This window comes from Pteropus medius, unplaced genomic scaffold (genome assembly GCF_902729225.1).
Source record: "Pteropus medius unplaced genomic scaffold, Ma_sr-lr_union100, whole genome shotgun sequence".
Classification (NCBI taxonomy): domain Eukaryota; kingdom Metazoa; phylum Chordata; class Mammalia; order Chiroptera; family Pteropodidae; genus Pteropus; species Pteropus medius.
Genome location: NW_024349801.1, coordinates 8632020 through 8651685, shown reverse-complemented (window position 1 = coordinate 8651685; position 19666 = coordinate 8632020). Strand labels below are relative to the sequence as shown.

Sequence of the window (19666 nt, the reverse complement as noted above, 5' to 3'; positions counted from 1 at the left end):
AATTAACCAAGGAGGTGAAAGACTTATACTCTGAAAACGATAAGACATTGATGAAATAAATACAAGATGACTCAAATAAATGGAAGAATAGTCCATGCTCATGGAATGGAAGGGTTAATGTTGTTTAAATGTCCATACCACCTAAAGCAATCTACAGATTTAATACATTTCCCATCAAAATACCAATGACATTTTTCACAGAACTATAACAAAAAAAATCCTATAATTTATATGCAACCACAAAAGACCCCAAGTAGCCACAGTAATCTTGAGAAAGAATACAGTTAGAAGTATCACAACACCTGGTTTCAAATTATATTACAAAGCAATATCATCAAAACAGTATGGTATTGGCACAAAACCAGACAAATAGATCAATGAAACAGAACAGAGAGCCCAGAAATAAACCCATGCTTATATGGTCAATCCATGACAAGGGAAGAAAGAATATACAATGGGAAAATGACAGCATCTTCAATAAATGGTGTTGGGAAAACTGGATAGATACATGCAAAAAAAAAAAAAAAAAAGAATCTGGACCACTTTCTTATACCATATAAAAAAACAAACTCAAAGTGAATTAAAGACTCAAATATAAGATCTGAAACCATAAAACTCCTAGAAGAAAATATAGACAGGAAACTCTGACATCAGTCTTAAAGATTCTTTTTTCGGCTGTGTCTCCCCAGGCCAGGGCAACAATAGCAAAAATAAACAAATGGGACTACATCAAACTAAAAAGGTTTTGCACAGCAAAGGAAACCATCAACAAAATGAGAATATGACCTACTGAATAGGAAAATGTATTTGTCAATGATACATCCGATAAGAGGTTAATATCCAAAATATATAAGGAACTCCCACAGCTTAACATTAAAAAAAATAAATAAACAATTAAAAAAATGGGCGGAGGACCTGAATAGACATTTCTCCAAGGACACAGATGGCCAACAGACATATGAAATATCAAATATCAATAATAATCAGGGAAATATAAATCAAAACTACAATGAGATATCACTTCACACCTGTCAAAATGGCATTATCAAAAAGTCTGCAAATAACAAGCAGCGGTGAGGATGTGTAGAAGAGCAAACCCTCGTGCATTGCTGGTGGGAGTATGAAATGGTGTGGCCGCTGTGGAAAGCGGTATGGAGGTTCTTCAGAAAATTAAATACAGAACTACCATATGACCCAGCAATTCCACTTCTGGGCTTTTATCTAAAGAAAAAGAAAACTCTAATTAAAAACTATATGTGCACCCCTATGTTCACTGTAGCATTATTTACAATAACCAAGAAAGCAACTTAGGTGTCCACTGATAGATAAATGGATACAGTAGATGTGGTTATATATGTACACACACACACACACACACACACACACACACACACACACAATGGAATATTACTCATAATAAACAAATAATGAAATCTTGCCATTTGTGACAATGTGAATGGACCTAGAGGGGCATTATGCTAATGCCTTAGTCAGACAAAGACAAATACTGTATGATTTCACTTATATGTGGAATCTAAAAAAAAAAAAAAAAATAACAAATGAACAGAAACAGACTTGGATACAGATAAAAAACTGATGGTTGCCAGAGGGGAAGGGGTTAGGGGGACAGGGGAAAAAGGCGAAGGGGAATAAGAGGTACAAACTTCCAGTTATAAAATAAGTAAGCCATGTGGATCTCATGTACAGCACAGGGAATACAGTCAATAATATCGTGATAACTGCATGGTGACAGATGGTTCCTAGACATATCATGGTGACCACATCATAAGGTATATAATTGTAGACACACTATGATGTATACCTGAAGCTATTATATCATATATGCCAATCATACATTAATAAAAAAAATACTTTAAAAAATTTCTACCCACCTCTCTGTGCAGCTGACTCTAGGGTCATCAGCCATCCCTGTTTGCCTAGGACCATGGGGTTTCCTGCTATAATCAGGAAAGTTCCAGGCAAAGTGGGATGAGTAAGTCACCACAGTCATCAGGAAGACTGAAACAGACTTCAAATCAAGAGACTTGCAAAGTGCCTGGCCCATAATAAGTCCGTCAGTGATGTTGGACCACCAGCACCCCGCCATCACCACTGGCACTGCAGGCTTCCAGGGAGCAGAGCTCACATACAGGAGGTGCCCAATAAAGGCTAACGAGGCAAATCAAGAGAGGCATGACAGCTGGGTGGGGGTTCAGGGTAGACGGGGAGAAGGAAGGGAGGGCCGTGAGTCTGGCCCCATAAATCCACAACAGACAGAGCCCGTCAGCTCTATTCTCCCGAAGCACCTTCCTCATTTCCTGAGCAGGCCCTGGGTTCCGGGAGGGGCCTTCTTCTCTCCACCTTTCAACAGGATATTTCCATACTCTGCTCAGAGTGACTTAAGAGATAAAATCGACACTTAATTAAAAATGGGCACCTCCGTGGAGGTGTTATTTATTTATCTATTTTTCAATGTGTCCTCAGAGTCAAACGGTGATGTTTAAGAGTGCCAAGAGCTCGGTGGGCGGGAGAAATGAAATACAAGGACAGTGTGGACTGTTTCTTCTTATCTCTTGGCTGGTTGAATAAGCTTTGTCCTATTTGCCTTTGCTTCTTGTTTCTTCGAAAATTACAGATGTTTTGTGTGTTTGGGGTGTTTAAGACTTTCTCTTAGAGCAATGCACTCCACCCCAGAGTTTAAATCTCTTCTGGGAAGCTTTTCAAACTGGAAATGATGGGGAATGTCTAATAATGCTGACCATCTCCCTTAGATTTAAGTTCTCAACACACAGATGAGGCATCTGTTAAATTACACAGGGCCTTTCATGTACTTCCTGCACGACCTTTGGCAACTTAACTAGTCCCTTTCAGCCTCATTGAAGATGAAGATCTTTAAAGTGGGTCTACTGCAATGACAAGCACACAAAGACAGAGGAACTCACCACCGCACTGCAGGACGCCATCTCCTTGACCCGCAACATGACTTCCTGGCTGAACGTGGTTGGCCAGAAAACCTGGGACACGAGTCCTCTGCTGCATGCTTCCTGGGCGGTGAGCTTCCGCCCACAGAAGAGCATCTCGTTGGCCTGAAAAAGCAAAGGCAGGGGTAGGCTGAGAGCCCAGAGCACCTCCCACATCTGTTAGTGAGGCCTGGGCTTGCCACGTGCAAGCCCAGCACATGGCAAGCCCAGGCCTCACTAACAGCTCTCGAAGGCAGGATGCTTAACCAGGGTCCGATAAACTTTGGGAACTACAAGTAAACGTTTGTGTCTATGTGCCTCTCTCTGAGCAGAGGGTCTCCAGCTTTCATTAAGTTCTCAAAAGCAACCATGTACCTACAGTGGCTTCGTCTGCCAACACCTCTCCCCACGTCTGGCGACAGACCCACGGGAGTGTGCGCACGCCTCGGGCTGGGTACATTTCCGTGCTGATCCCCTGGCCCTGACAACTGGCCTGGGGATAAGAGATGATCTACCCTAGATCATTCCAAGCTGGAGATGTGGGGAAGAGTCTTTCTCCCTCTCGAGTTGGAGGCTAAAGTCGATGAGTCCAGGGCCACTCACTGCTGTGTCCCTGCTCTGCGCAGGGTCAGGTCCACAAAGAAAGGAGGAGTGGAAAATGAAAGTACTGATGGTACTTGAATTCCTGGACCTGTCGCCCCCAAGTGATATTCTACTTCCGAGCTTGCCAACTATGGAAATCAGTCTTGAATTTTCCCCCTCCTTAAGCCAGTTAAAGTGTTTCCATCACTGGTAGCCAGAAAGATCTTGAGTAATACCATAATGCCAAAGCAGGGGAACATCTCTCATGGTGGCCCAGGGCTGGGCACAGGGTCTGCCCAGTCTTGAAGGGTGGAAAGCCACCCCCGCTTCCAAGGGCTACTCTGTACCCCACTCCGCAAAGAGCTTCCTTTTGCTTTGAAGCTCACAGCTGTCATACATGGTTGGGAGGAGCTGCATGGATAAGGTCCTGGGCAAAGAAAGAGCACAGTGCAGTCACTGCTGAAACTTAGCAACAGGTGACTCCCGCACTGGTAATTAGGCGTAATGGTCACAGCCATGTGACAGGATCCTTACCCCCTTTCTTCAGGATGAATCCCTACCTCCTTCAGGATGAATCGCTACCTTCCTTCACAGGGCAGAGAGCCCCTTCCCTAACCTGCCAACCACCTGCCTCCCCGACTCTTCCTTCCCGCCCCATATGCTCAGCCGCTCTTGGATCGATGTTGAAATGCCAAGCTCTCTTAGCCTCTGCATTCACGCAGCGCTTCCCACTTAGTTCTGGTTGTCACTGATGGGTCATGATGACCCAAAGGACAACTTCTCAGGCCATAGTGGAAGCATTTATCAGGTTGGTAATAAGCTCATGACATGCATTGGTTAGAGGATGGAAGACAAATATATGACATTATACTTATTTAGAAACATCTCTGTCTCAGGAAGGAGAAATGAAAGGGAGGAACTCAGTAGAAGGAGCCAAACAGGATGCAATCAGCAAGAAGAACATGTCTCAATCAGCAACATTCTTGGAGTTTCAGAAATGATTGAAATTAAAGAAAGAAAGAGATAAGACTGTATGTACAATGTTAACATTTTTGTGAACACAAAGGATGGGGAGGAACTGGAGTGGCACTGATTTGGGGCGGAACACAGAGGCTGAGATCAAACGGCAGTGTTTGCTTCCTGGGTTCCCTGCCTGCCTCATTTTTCTGCTACTGGTGAGCAGCCTAAAGGAGCTCTGAGTAAGATGATGAATCCGAATGGTCTTTCCCACCTGTAGGCCCTGCTGCATAGACCACGTGCTGCCAGTGGGGTTGGGGGCTGAGGAAATGATCTGTGTTGGTCTCTTAGTTACTATTCCTGTTTCGTGCTATCACCAAAGAGAGACAGCCCACACAGAAAGGATGGGATGGGGGCTCCCGTCCTTCCAGACTCATTTGGGCAGTGCCGCTGAACGCCCCTCTGTGGGGTTTGGCCCTGTTGTCTGGAGTCATGATTCTTTGGCAGTTTTCTTGGGACTCCCAGGACCCCTAGTGTCTGCAGGCTGAATGCTCCCAGCAATCCAAGGGAGCTGCTAACCAACGATCCTGAGGAGACCTTGGTGAAGACGGCACCACATCAAAGCGACACCACCTCACAGACCTACTAGACCAACCGCACTTGCTGAACCCCTCTCGCATCCTGGGGGTTTTCATCTCAGTCTCACTCCTCAGGGGCAGGGTCTGCTTTGTAGTATTCTAGTTAAGAGCGCAGACTCTGTGTTCCTAAGCCACAACTGTCATTACCACTGTGTGACCCTGGACAATTCACTCAACCTCTCTGATTCTCAATATTCCTATCTGTCTAGTGGGGATAACAATTATTCTACCTTACAGGGCCGTGTGAGGACAGACTGAGTTAACGACTGTCAAGCACTGGCCCTACTGAGTGTTCTCTAAGCGTCAGCTGTTAGTATGACTCACTCCTGCACAGACTTGCTTCTGGCTGCTGGTGCAGAACGTGACTACAGCCTACAGGGGACTCCATGGCCTTGCCTGAACACTGCTCTGCCTGCTTACGGGGAGGCTTACCAGCGCGACGCCCAGGATCTGGGGGAAGGTGTAGGAGGAGCAGCCGGCGGGTGTGAGGCGGATGGTGGCATAAGGGGTCTGAAACCAGGCCTTCTCGCTGGCCCACACGATGTCGCAGAGGGGCAGGATGGAGGCGCCCAGGCCCAGGGCAGGGCCGTTGATCGCCACCACGATGGGCTTCTTAAACTGGATAAAGGCCTTCACAAAGTCCCTGGGTGGAAAGAGAAGACCCTCTTTAACAGGTGACCAGGCTTGCCGAGACCACTGGACACCCTTGATTCTCCCCAGGCTGAATAAGCTTCCCCAGGTACTGTGAAGCAGGCTGTCAGATGGGGTGGGTGCCAGGCAAGGGTCCCATTCTCCCAGATGCTGAGCCACTGAGCTGCAGTCACAGGCCTGGGACACTCAGGGGTTGGTGCCAGATTTTCAGAGAGGATTTGATGGGGTGACATGTTGGAGTCTGCCCAGATGGCCTCAGGTCATGCCCACTGAGCCAGCCCTGCACGGGTTACCCTGTCTGTCCTTCCATACCTTAGATATTGACAAACTGTAAATATCCTAATGAAGACAACCTGAATGTTAAGGTTCAGAACCAAAACCAGAACTAGAACCAAAAAGAGGTGTTTCAAAGAGGTATAACTAAACTAAAGGAAAGAAGGAATGTTCCAACGGCACTGGCTGAGGGTGGAGTGGTGAATTCATCATTGTTGGAGGCATTCCAATTTTGGCTGGATGATCACTTTGCGTGATGTTGTAGAGGGAATTGAAGCTACAGATGGTGGATATGAATGAAGATTGATGACATTTAAGATTTCTTTCAATAGCAGGAACGTATGATTCTGAATTACGTAAAGAATGCCAGATTCTTTCAGGCTGGCTTTGACCAAAATTGAGGAAAGATGCTGTGTTGCCTTGGAGGCATCTGAAATCATGGCTACAGGATTAGGCAATATTTTACCTCCCTGACCTGCTGTACTGAGCAAGGTTATAGCCTGTATCTTTATCTATTAAGCGGAGCCTCCTACAAGAACCTCTACTTCCTGTGCCTTAGAATTCTTTTTGCCTTCTACCCCTAGTTGCTATGTCAGAGCTATAAAATTTTAATATTCATCTGGACATGGAGGAAAGATCTAAGATGTCCAGTGAAGCCTGCATCCTTCATTATTCTCAGGTGGCAGATTGGAAACTACCAAGAACTCACAAGCATAAAATCCAGACTCCCAAACATGACCTTGGGCTGCCTCTGCTTACGTCTCCAGGCTTATCTCGTGTCTCTTACACTCCTGCTCACTGTGCATGAGCTGCACGGGCCTTCTGAGAGTTCTTGGAAAACACCATTATCACAATTTGCAATTATCCTAATTATCTGCTTACTTACTTGTTTTTGAGTTCTCCTCCCCTTCAGCTTCTTAAGAAAACCCACAGGTCTGCCTTGTGCACTGCAGAATGAGACCTTTGCATACATGTTGTCTCCATAGACGCTGGAATTAACACTCAGTAAATAGCTATTGAATAGTAAAGGATTCCCCCAAGACGAGAGCAAAGACTGCAGATGTGTAGCAGTGACACACGAGCTCTTCGCCAGACCTGATGTCCTTCCCTCTTCTACCCGAGTCCACTGATATCTTTCCCTCTTCTACCTGCGTCCACTGCTAGAACGCATTTCCCAGCTTCCCTTGAAGTTGGCCGTGGCCTAGTAACCAAGAGCCGGCCAATGGAATGTGAGTGGAAACCACACAGACACTTTCACGCCCCGTGCATGGAACCCTCCCGCCATGCAGTACACTGAGTGCTTTCATCCTGAAAGTGTGGCAGTCTCGGAAAACGTTTGTTGAGCCACAAGATGGACAGAATCCGGTTCCTGGGTTGCCACTTGTAGGACTGCCACAGGCTAATCTGTAGCATCTGTTTTAGGTTCACATATTCGAGAAGTAAATTTCTATCACAATTGAACCATTATGTATATATATATTTGGGGTTTATTTGTTACAGCAGCTTGAGGCAGCACATTTCCTGACTCCCGTGTGAGTAGATGACAGTTATCCCAGCCACTGCCGGCCCCCACTGAAGCTGACCCAAAAAAGGACAATGCTACAGCAAGCGAGTGCTGGCACCATGGCTCTCTGATTCTTGGTTTTCCAGTGGCCCATTTCCTGGCTTAACTTCTTAACCTCGTGGCCTCAGTCATTGGTTATAATGAGTGCGTTTTACCAAATGCATTTGGAGTCTGCAGAAAATATGGGGCTTCTTTGCAGGGTCTTTGGAACCACAGGCTTTGGGTGACTTTTGACAGACATTCCATCCCTAAAGACCCTCATACAATTCTAGGATTTTGGATCTCAGTTTGAGAAGGACTTCAAGAGTCATCAAACCAAATCTTCCACTTGGTGCAGCATCCTGTGGATGCACCATCTGGCCTCTGTTGAACATTTTCAAAAAAGAGGGTCTGTCCCCATCAAGATGCCTTCCTGCTGTGACCTCATGTGGGCCTCTCTGAGACTCCCATTCTCTCTGCTCCATCATCCACACGACGCTCCTTCAGGAATTCACTTCAGCCCTCACGACCTTCCAGAACCTTCCCCTTCCATTCCCCAGAAGCTTTCACTCTGTGGTTTCCAACCTGAGCTCTGTGCAGTGGCAACAAGGACCCCCAAGGAGGGCTAAGGAGACCAGGTGTACACAGCCCAGACCCTCCATCCACTACCCCCTCCTGTCAGTCCAAGCATTTCATTTCCTTGATATAAAAATGTAACGTGCAAACCATCTCCCCATCCTTTTTCTCTCACCTCAAGCAGAAGATTTGTATCGCAAGGGCCCAGTGGATGGAGAAGGCAGATAGCAAACAGGATATTGCATTACAAATGCTGCTGCTCAGATATCTGATCCTAACTCAACAGCGGGGCTGTGCTGGGGAAATGGCTTGCCGTCTTCCCCAGCAGCCAAGTCCATCTCACTCACCCTGGACCTTGCAGCTTCCTCTGCTCAACCTGAGCTCTATGGCTTCTACATGCCCGAGCTGCTGAGCTGTTCTAATGTGGCAGAAGGAGCAGGAACTTTGGGGTCTGAAAAGACGGGGTCATCTCAACTCTGCCCCTAACTAGGGGTGAGATCTTAGACAAGTTATCCCACCCCTACAGCCTCATTTTCCTCCTTAGAAAATGGGAAAGCCAATGGTGGGTCCCCATAGGCCATATGAGAATTACATAGGACCCCAGCACAGGGCCTGGCATGTGGGGAGCCCCAAATCGCTGCTGCTATTACAGGCGGCACATCTGCTGGGGAGGGCAGACACAGCTTCCATTCCACTCTCAGTGGTCTGTGAGCCACTCTCCTGGCCTAAAGGAGACTCAGGAGCAAAATTCTGCAAACAGGGATGTTTGGATTTCACCTGGAGCAACTGGCATCTCTTTTGTGACTCAGCTATTCATTCATTTTAATCAAAGCCACAGGGTACAGCCTCCCACTGCCAAAGTTCAGAGCCAAGTCAGCTGGAGTATGATGAGCACCAGATACACACAGTGATGGTGACAGTCATCCTAGAGCCCCCAGAGGGGTGCTCTAGGAGCCCACCCCAGGGTCAGACCCAGGCCTAGCTAGAACTTCTGGCTGGGGGAAACAGTAGTAATATGAAAATAATTTTTTATACCTATTTTACTTATTATGTGCAAAGAACAGGCTGAGTATTTCACGTGGATTATCTGATTACCCTTGGTCCTAGCAACCTGCCAGCAGGCCATCACATCACCTGAGAGGTCAGGTGAGGGCTGCCTCTCTTCCAGGATAGGGCAGACAGCTTTGTTTGAGTCCTGGAGAGAGGCTTCTGTTGAATGAATCATCCAAGCTCTTCCCACATCTGCTAGTTCATTCAATGAACATCTGCAGAGCGAACACGGCGTGCCAGGTCTTTTGTGCACATGTTTTCTTTAGGAACCGGGGAGAGTCGGGTGAGCGCACTGTTGTGGGTGCTGCGGATGTGTGGCATGCCCGGATCCTGGAGGTCAGCCCAGCCGAGAGCATGCGTGTCCCAAAAGAATTGCAAGGGATATCAGTAGGTTATCAGGTTCTATGGCCAAAATATGTTTCAACCATGCTCGATTTTGAACAAAAGTCTGTCGCAGGAGACTTCTCATACTGTAACTATGTCAACATGCCTGGAAAATCTGCACGAGCCAGGACAGAACTTGCAATGTGACCCAAATCCATTGATCGAAAGTGCCCTACTCACAGTGCTTCTCCGGAAATCTGCAGAACATTTTCTGGGAAATGCTTCTCTGCCACTTCGTGTCCCAAACTCTGGAGTGCAGCTGCAAACTCTGGAGGGTGCGCTCCACAGTTGGTGGAGCTGGGGCCTCCCTATAGGCGTCTGGTGGTGATGAGCAAGCCACGGTCATTTCAGCAAATGCACCCATGGGTGCTCTTCTCTACAAGGCCATATTGTCTGCACCCTGTCCATCCTTTTTTGACGTTCCTCGCCCTCCGTCACCCCTTCTATCACCTTCCCTTTCACCCTCTTCTCTTATAACCATCTTTCTTCTCTTGTATAAAAAAGTGAGGCTCTTTTTATTTCTGTAACTTTTAGTGCTTTTGATGGTAGAGAAACCTCTTGGTTAGGATGGCGCAGGGCTTCTCAATCCTGGCTGCACATTAGAACCACTGAGGAAACTTTAAAACCGAAGGTGTGCTGGCCGCACTCCACATTTATTAATCAGGATCTCCTGGGGGTGCTGCCAAGCTGCTGGGTTTTGAAAAGCTCCCTGGGGAGTCTTTGTGCTGTCGGGGCTGAAAACCAGTGGTCTAGGGGACATCCCTGTTCCCTCTCCCCATGTCCCGGCAGCTCATGCATTAGGAACTTCTGCTCCCTCTGAAGCATCAGGAAGAACTCCCTCGGCCATCTCTCCCTCCGCTTTGCCTAAAGAGAACTCGCCTTCCTGATGAGATGGCAAATGTCTGAATTCCAGTGACCGCTTTTCTCCCAAAGTGACCTAATACGTTCAGCATCCCCTCAAGTTTGGGACTTCTGGAAATCCAGCTAAAGCCTCCACAGAAATTTGTAAACCAGCGGCGGGTTACGGCCAAGGTATTCCTCAGGCTGCAGAGATGGGCGCCCCATCTCCGATGGTCCCATAAGTGAGGAGGAAAGTTTACTGGGGACCCCACGTGACAAAGCAGCTGCCAAAAGACACAGCTGAGTCCGCGCAGAGAGCAAACCGCCATGCACGTGGCCAGGGCTGTTTGCACCCAGGCTGAGGGCAACGCGAAAGCATGTTGCCTTTTCTCATAGCAGTGCTGAGGCTTTTCACATCTCTTGTGCAAGAGTTCTGCCACAGGAAGCACACAGGTGTTTTGGAGCAGAGACTCCAGTGGATGCTTCACCCTGAATTGAGACTCAACCCCACATGTGACGGCGTCGTTGTATCATCTCTGCATCCCCTGGAAGCTTCCCACAGCCACGTGGGAATGAGCCTCTGTGTGATGATGTCACAGCACAGTGAGACTGGAGGCTCCAGGAAAGCCCTGCCCTGTGGCCCTGGGCTCTGGGACAGCCCGTGGAATAAGTGTTTCTTCTCAAGAGACACTTGATCGGCAACACTCGGATTGGCATCACTGATCCAAGACTCTTGTCTGAGCACGGAGCAAGGTGCAGAAGCGAGTGCATATGCCCTTCCCAGGGTGGAGGACAAGAGACAGCCCTTGCTGGAAACCACACTCGCTTGCTTTTGATAAATCGATACGAATGGGGAAAAAACTACCTTTCAGTGTCTCCAAAGAGATACTGATTGTTGGGATCAAATGTCACACCCAGGATCCCAATTTTTGCCCCCAGAAAATAAGAAGGGAAAACACGTTCAAACCCTGTTGCGTCTGCAAATGCACAGCGGCCCAGGGGACCCCTCCATTCTCCTTCCCGGTGATGAGTATGTCGGCTCCAAAATGCAGGGATGCTCAGAAAATCAAAGATTTCACCCCAAGGCGGAGGCTGGGAGCAATGCAGCTAACACATGGGCATTACCGGACACTGGGCTTAATATAAGGAAATAAAATCTCTTTTTCATCAAAAGAACAAAGTGAGATCTAACCTAGAGAGCGAAGACATCCCTTATTGAAGCAGGAAAATACAGGACACTCAATTAAAATCCTAATTTTAGATAAACAACAAATCACTTTGCTGTTGTAAGTATACCCCAAATATTACATGGGGTATACTTATGCTAAAAAACACAACAAACAAACAAACAAACAAACAAAAACTTTGTTGTTTGAAGAACTTAACTGAGCCGCATGTATTTTTATGTGTTCAATTTGGCAAACGTAGGCAGGTCCCCAAGTCCAAACACAAGCCGAGCTCACCTGATGGCTTCTGCAATGCGGGTGCTCTCCTTTCGCCGGTCACTGGACAACCGGCCAATTAGGTAGGAGTAATCCAGGCCGCTGCAGAACACGCTGCCCACCGCACTGAGGAGCAGCAGTTTGCTGTCGTCTGTGGCCGCGTTGCACAGCGCTCTCCGGACCTCCTTCATGATCTGCAAGCGGAGAAGGATTTGCCGGGATGTTAAGTGTTTTCTGGAAGAAACACTTATTCCTGATTCAAGCCTGCCAAGGCCTCGCCCCTGAATGTCGCCCATAAACACAGAGGGAAGTATACCTGCTCTGCCTGTGCAGGGAGCCTCCCCTGAACACAAGCCACATCCAGACCTTGCAAAGGAACACCAAAACCAGAGCTCGCCTACACCCTCCCCAAAGCAGGCACAGACGGTTAAGAAGATGGCAGTGGGGTCACCGGCTGCAGACTTGGGAGCTTGGCTGGGAGTCCTTTAACCCTGGTAAACTTCTGCAAATCTTTTTCCAGAATTTGCTTGTTTAGCCCTTTTCAAGGTGTGGGAAAAATTCCTGTGCACACCCCAAGGAAGGCACGTGAGCCATCTCTAGAAATCCAGTTAATTATACTCTTACTCATCCTTAATTCAACTAAGACCCCCGCACAGCTCGTAGGTGGCACACGGGAAGTGGGCTTTGGCATCAGACCCATAAAAGGTTCAAGGTGCCAGAGAAAACAACCGTCAAACACAAATTCTCTATCCAGCTAAACTATCATTCAAAAGCAAGGGTAAAAATTAGGCATTTTTAGTAAAGGAATGTTTACTACTCTTAGACCTTCACTGAAAAAAAAACTAAAAAAGGATTCACTTCAAGGAGAAAAAAACAATATTCAGAAAGAAAAATTGGCATCTAAGGAATGACAGCCAGCAAGGAAACTAGTGAATGTATTGATAAATCAATATAAGAACTGACTATAAAAATCATCATACCAATCATACCGATGACTAATCGAGAGTGGGAGGTTGCACAAGGTGGAATTATGGTCCTAGGCAATAATATTGTGTCAGATGAGAGGACAGATGACTAGAGAAAAGCATGCCTAGGTTATTTGTCTGAGAGTGGTGATGAGGTAATAATTACATTTAGGTTTCGCTATGCGTACATAACTTAAGGATAACTTCTTAAAAGTACATTGTGAATTATAATGAAGTGGGGAGCATGAAATAAAGAAAGCTCAATGACCCAATCCAACAGAAGTTAGGCAAAAAACAGAAATCAGCACAGGAAGTATATGGTAAGAGAAAACAAGGCATGCACTAGCCTGGGTGCAGCTGAGAGTCCACTGGGGGAGACATTAAGTGAATAGGCTTTTAAAGGATCATTATTAATTATTCAATAGGCACAATCATAGGATATAGTGTAGAAATATTATGAGAGTATTTTTTAATGTACTTTTAAAAAACCGCCCCCCCCTCCACTTATTAAGCACTTAGAGGTACCAGAGATTGCACCAGATAATTTCCACATAATACTTTATTCCAAATGAAAATCTTGAAAGATACGGGAATGATATCCCAATTTTGCAGGTGAATCAAGGAACACTCAAAGAAGTAGTAAGCTGCCCAAGGTCACCAGTAACAAGCAGAACCATGATGCAAATCTCACCCCAACATCTCTTCAATTTCTACTATTCCATACTGCAGGATGACTTAGATAAATGGATGAATTTAAGCAGAAAAATCATCCATCTAAATCAAGAATCTCCCAGCCTGTGCTCTGTGAGAACGGGAGAAGCACTTTCTACTCTAACAGGGTATAAACCACAGGTTTTCATTTTGAATCAAAAAAGGTAACAGGCCACTATCTTGTGGTCCTTTAATCCATCTGCCTCCAGAAATAGACACACTCTCACCTATATACGAACTCTATTTCTCTGAGGCAAATAAAAGAAAAGCCTGCTGTAAAGACATGATTCTACACATGACTCATAGAGTGGCCTCTCTGAGGTCACAGTTACTTGTCAATTAGTAAAAACAAAATTAAACAAAAAAGCCACCTCCTTCGTGAATTTAAGGGAAAGCAAATTTGTGTCTTACTGATGCAAGAAAAGTACAAACTACAATTTTTTTTTTTTAATTAAAAAGAAATTACATCTAGTTAGTATAGCGTTCCTTTGCCTTTCTTGTGTTGATAATCCAATTTGGACTGACAGCGCAGGTTTCACTTTCTCAAAGGACCCAAAATTTTATAATGTAACTGGTTTATTTAAAGTAAAATGTTCTAAAATTATTACACCCCTTTGCCTTCTTAAACAGAATACATCGCACACATGTAACTACCTCTCAGTGGTCACTTGCTAGCCTATAACAACCCAGTCCCCTCAGAGGCTCTGGGGCTGTGCCTCTGTAACAAATGCTCCCAGACTGCTCTGCATTTCGAAGTCCTGTATCTGTTTGTGAGATTTATTCCTTGTTATGTACTTGCTGGCTGCTACTTGCTCCTGCTGTTAGTGTCAGCTAGAGAAAGCTGACATTCCTCCTCTGCTACTTCTAGCTTCTGATCTGCCACGGGTTGGAAGCAGATAACCAAATCCATTAAAAACAGGTGTAAAGAAGGAGACCAGGCTTTCTCTCCCCCGTATCTTTACTTGCTGAACTTAGTCACCCAGGGTCCATCTCACTCACCTGCGACCACCATTGCGAAGGTCTTCCCGAAATCCCCCGACTAAACACAAGCTCTTCCTTCTTCTGACGCCCCAGCTGTTTTACATCCCTGCTCTGACACTTCCGACAAATTCCCTGGTAGAATGAGTGCATCCTTATCTTATCCTGCCTCCTACCTGATTTAAATCCCTGTGATGGGCAGTCTCTAAGATGACCCCCAATAATCTCCTCCTCTGGTATTCCTGTCCCGTGAAATCCCCTCCCTTGAGTGTAGACTGGACCTAGAGACTCACGTCTAACCGTGAGAATACAGCAAAGTGATAGGATGTCCCTTTCAAGAGGAAATTAGGGTACAAAAAGACCGTAGCTTGTCTTGGCCATCTTCTCTTGCTATCTCCCCTTCTTGGTGCTCTCATTCTAGGGGAAGCAAGCTGCCATACCATGAGTAGCTCTACGGAGAGGCTACTCTATATAGTCCATGTGAGACCTGCCAGCAGCCACTGAGTGAGTTTAGAATTGGATCCTCCTCTGAGGCTCAGCTGAGGCTGCAGACCCAGCCAACTCCTTTGACTGCAGGCTTATGACAGTCCCTGAGCCAGAAGCATCCCGCTAAGCCATGAATGGAAAGTGTGCGATAATAAATGTTTGTTGTTTTGAGATGCTAAGTTTAGGGCAATTTGTCATGCAGTAACAGATAACTAATATAATCCCTTAAGAGCTAAAACAGTATTCCACTCGTCTGAATGACCCTTGTAACACCTAGTTTCACATTTCTGAGCATGAAAGGAAGTGAGGGTGACTGGAGTGCTGGAGAAAAGAAGAAGAGACAGGGCTGGAGAGGCGGGCAGGATCGGAACTCACCGGCCTCGTGGGCCACGTTAAGAGTTTCGATTCTTAACCAGAGTGATAGGGAGCCACTGGCACATTTGAAGTGTGTGTGTGTGTGTGTGTGTGTGTGTGTGCGCGCGCGCGCGAGCGCGCGTGCGCGTGCATGTGTGCATGTGTTTATGTAGAAGGGGTGACTTGATCAGATTTGCATTTCCAGCAGATCACTCTGCCTGCCTTGTAGAGAATGAATTACAGGGCAGGAAACGTGAAAGGGAAAAGACTTGTTAGCAGATTATTACACTAGTTCAGAAAAAATAGTCCAGCAGTTTGAACTATAAGGGTTATGATGGAAATCGAGGAAGGAAACATATTAGAGAGCTATTCAAGAAGTAAAGTTAACAGGCCTTGGGGATGGTGTAGACATGGAGGGACTGATCAACAGGGTGTGAGGTGTGACTCCTGCACGTGTGGTGTGCTCCTACGGGTGATGGAGCTGTCTGCTGAGGCCAAGAGCTCTGGAGAAAACCAGGATTTGAGCGAGGGCTTGGGGTCTTGTCCTAATGGGGAACTGGATGAGCTTTAAATCACCAAGACTTTGGGCAATCTATTTTGCTGGCTCTTTCCTTAAGGGGTATTTTCATTATTCTCCTGGTCCTTTGCTATATTCCAGACAGGAGATATGTTATAACATACCTGATAGCCTCAGAATCCAGTTAACAAACCCAGTAATGTATGAATTTCTGCCCATGAGGCCAATGCCACCTATACAACTAGAAAAAGAAATTCAATTATAACTGTGAAGATGGCCCCTTCCCAGTTCCTCCGTCATCAAGCAAGACTGAGTCATTGCTTGGCCATTGATTCGCTTGTTTCATCTTAACAATGATGGGACATTTATTAAACACCTCCTATGTGTCAGATACCCTGTGAGCCCCTTTGCACACATCACCTCTAATTCCACAAGCAAGATCCTGTATGATTTCTATAAACAAGGAAGCTCAGGGAGGCAAAGTAACTTCCTAAGGTAACAGAAGTGGTGAGTTGGTGGAGGTAAGGTTTAAATCCAGGTCTGCTAGACTCCAAAATCTGTGTTCCTCCAATAACTCCACCTCTCCATTTCCATAGGATCTTTCTTTCAGACCTGCTTTACCCAGTTAGCTAGCTTATCCATACGGTCAATCCACTTTGGTTGCTGAGACAGCAGAAAACACCAGATCAATATTTTTTTCCTCTCTTCTCCTGTTCTGTTACCAACAGACACCAATTAGAAATGAACCTCTAATTAACCAAGCCCACATCTCAGGAGGTAAGAACATATGCACCTTAAATCCATTGGATGCAACACACTTTCCAGGATAAGTAGGTGACAGTTAATACACAAGGCTGCTCCAGAGACAGAATAAACTGGAAGACTTCACATTTATTCGATTAATTGAAGGAAACGGTGTATCTTTTTAAGTCATGCTTTTAAAGCGTAGTGATGTAGAAAAAAAAAATCCAAGCTTTGGTCTCATGTGGATGCTTCATGATGAGCATAAAATAACACGGAGTAAACCACAGGCTCTGGACTTCTCTGAATCCTACACAGAGGTCTACATAGCAGAGACCCCTGAGGTGGTTCCTGAAGGAGGAGGAGGGAGAGACCCCAGAACACCATGCTTAGGGGAAGGGCAACGAGCAACCACCAGCCCCACAAACTGGGCAGGTGTGAGACACATCTCTTCCTTTACAGGTTGGCAGCATTCCCATCGCACCCACAGTCCCATAAGAGAGCCATCGTTTATATAAATCGCAGTGATAAGACATGTGATTACAAGTTCAAGGACACAGCACCTCCCATGCCATCCAACTTCCTGGGTCTCCCCAAGTGTACTGCATACATGGGGCAATGCCAGGCCGTCCTACCAATCCCAGTCTGGGTAGGCAGCCACTCCTTGACTGTGTCCCCCCAACACACCCCTGTGTCTTCATTTCTACTATGGACATCGGAGTGCAGGGAATTGCAGGGGCAGGAAAAGGGGGGTTTGGAGTTAACCGTCTTCAGTGCGCCAGGCACTGGGCTGAGTTCAAGAAACCAAATGGCGGGCAAAGAGGGCGACGGTCCTGAAGCTTACATTCAGCTCAGCTGTGCGACCTTTGGCCTGTTGAGTTTTCTGAACTTGTTTTCTCATCTGCAAAGAGGTGGATCATAATAATCCTGCATCAGAATTGCACTGGTGGGGCGAAATGCGACAAATAGCAAATACAAAGCAGGAAGAGTCGCTGCCAGCTGGCACTGTCGTGTGATTTCCCACGCTGCCGCCCCGTCCCAGGTCAGTCGACTTGGAGAGGACTGCCTGGATGAGTGTTCCCCACATTTGCAGCATCAAGAATCTCTTTAAAAAATAAACTCTTCATTGCCCCCAAGAACCCCGTATTTTAAATGATGTTAGCTACCTAACTGCATTAAGCATTCATTGTTTCTCTGTTTTATTCACCTAAGACATCGGTATGATTAGCATTTAAAAAGTAATGTAGAGAAAAGATAAACTGCACTTCATTAAAATTTTTTAAAATTGTACATCAAAGAACACTATCTAGAAAGGAGACAACCCAAAGAATGGAAGTTTTCCAACCATATATCTCATAAGGGTATAGTATCTAGAATATATAAAGAACACGAAACACTCAACAACAAAAAAACCCAATTTTAGAAATAGGCAAAGGACTGAAATAGACGTTTCTCCAAAGAAGATTAATAAATGGCCAATAAGGACATGAAAAGATGCCCAATATCATTAGCAATCAGGAAAATGCAAATCCAAGTCACAATGAGATACCACCTCACAGCCACTAAAATGGCTATAATAAAAAAAGATAAAATAACAAGTGTTGGCGAGGATGTGAAGAAATTAGAACCCTCATAAACTGCTGGTGCAAGTGTAAACGGGTGCAGCCCCTGTGGAAAATAGTTTGGCAGTTCCTCAAAAAGTTAAATATAGAGTTACTTTATGACCCAGCAATTTCACAATTAGGAATACACCCAAGAAAACTGAAAACATATGTTGTCACAAAAACTTGTATACAAATGTTTGTAGCAATATTATTTGTAACAGCCAAAACAGAACCAACTCTAATCTTCGTCAACTGAAGAACTAATTGACAAAACGTAACATATCCATACAGCGAAAAGGAATGAGGCACTGACACATGTCACAACATGGATAAACCTTGAAAACATTAAGCTGAGTGAAAGAAGCCAGTCACAGAAGACCACATATAGTAGGATTCCATTTGTATGAAATGTCCAGAACAGGCGAGTATGAGAGAGAAAGGAGGTTAGTGACTGCCAGGGTCTGGGGGAGGGAGGACAGTGTGACTGCTAGTGGGGACAGGGTTTCCTTTTAGTCTGATGGAAACGTTCTGGAATTAGTGGTGATCATTGCACAACTTGGTGAATATACTAAAAATCACGGAACTGTACATTTTAAAAGGGTGACATTTATAGTATGTGAATTATATTTCGATAAAAAATGTAAGTGAGCTGAGTAAATATAATTCCATCTAAAGCAGAGAAATTGAACATGTTAATTATGATGCAGCCTCGCTGGAAAAGCCCAAGATTTGACTGAATTCTGGGGCCTCCCCCTGACTAGTTCTATGACCTTGACCAGTTGGTTGAATCTCTCTGTTTACCAGGGTCTTCATCTGTAAAATGGGATAATATCATTATCTGGTCATAAAGATCAAATAGATAATGTATGTAAAGTGATTAAAAAATTGTGTCCTATAGTTAAATGTGTGGGGAGGGCGGTAGCTATTTTCATCAGCTCCCTGATGGAACAAAGATAAAGCCAGTGCCCCAATCTGATGAGTGAAAGACCCGGCCCACCCTGACCCTCCCCTCCAGTCCTGTCCCCCTCACCTCGGGGGTCAGCGCATTGTTGTCCGAGGTCTGACTGGACAGCAGGATGTGTGTGAATCCCTCTTCCTTCCGCACGACAATGTCCCGAAACCGACAGTTGCTTTCATTCTGGCGGACGCTGTACCTGAGCCTCTTGTCAAAGACGTAATCCTTCTCTGCGTCCAGCTTCCTCTTCACCGGGCTGTGCATGTTTAATCCCCCGTTGGTCAGAGCAGAGCCTTCCAAAATCAGATACACCAAGTGAGAAACCAAGACAGGAACAATCACACAAGAGTGAGATCAGAGAGCATTCCGGTTTTCACTGGGAGGGTCAGATGTGCTGGGACCCCGTGCACCCTCTGTGGTGAAGGTCCCGGGCCTTAGCTGCTGTATCTCCAAATTCAG

The 19666-nt window shown here is 45.8% G+C and overlaps 1 protein-coding gene across 1 annotated transcript in view; it reads right to left on the bottom strand.

Moving 5' to 3' along the window:
• Positions 1-19666, bottom strand: part of CDYL2 (chromodomain Y like 2) — a 156113-nt gene that overhangs the window by 8549 nt on the left and 127898 nt on the right. The window contains exons 3-6 of the mRNA XM_039888834.1: positions 19283-19500; positions 11918-12090; positions 5570-5780; positions 2943-3086 (exon numbers count right to left, since the gene is read on the bottom strand). Coding sequence (XP_039744768.1) covers positions 2943-3086; positions 5570-5780; positions 11918-12090; positions 19283-19500 — 746 coding nt within the window. The remainder of the gene's footprint in view (positions 1-2942; positions 3087-5569; positions 5781-11917; positions 12091-19282; positions 19501-19666) is intronic.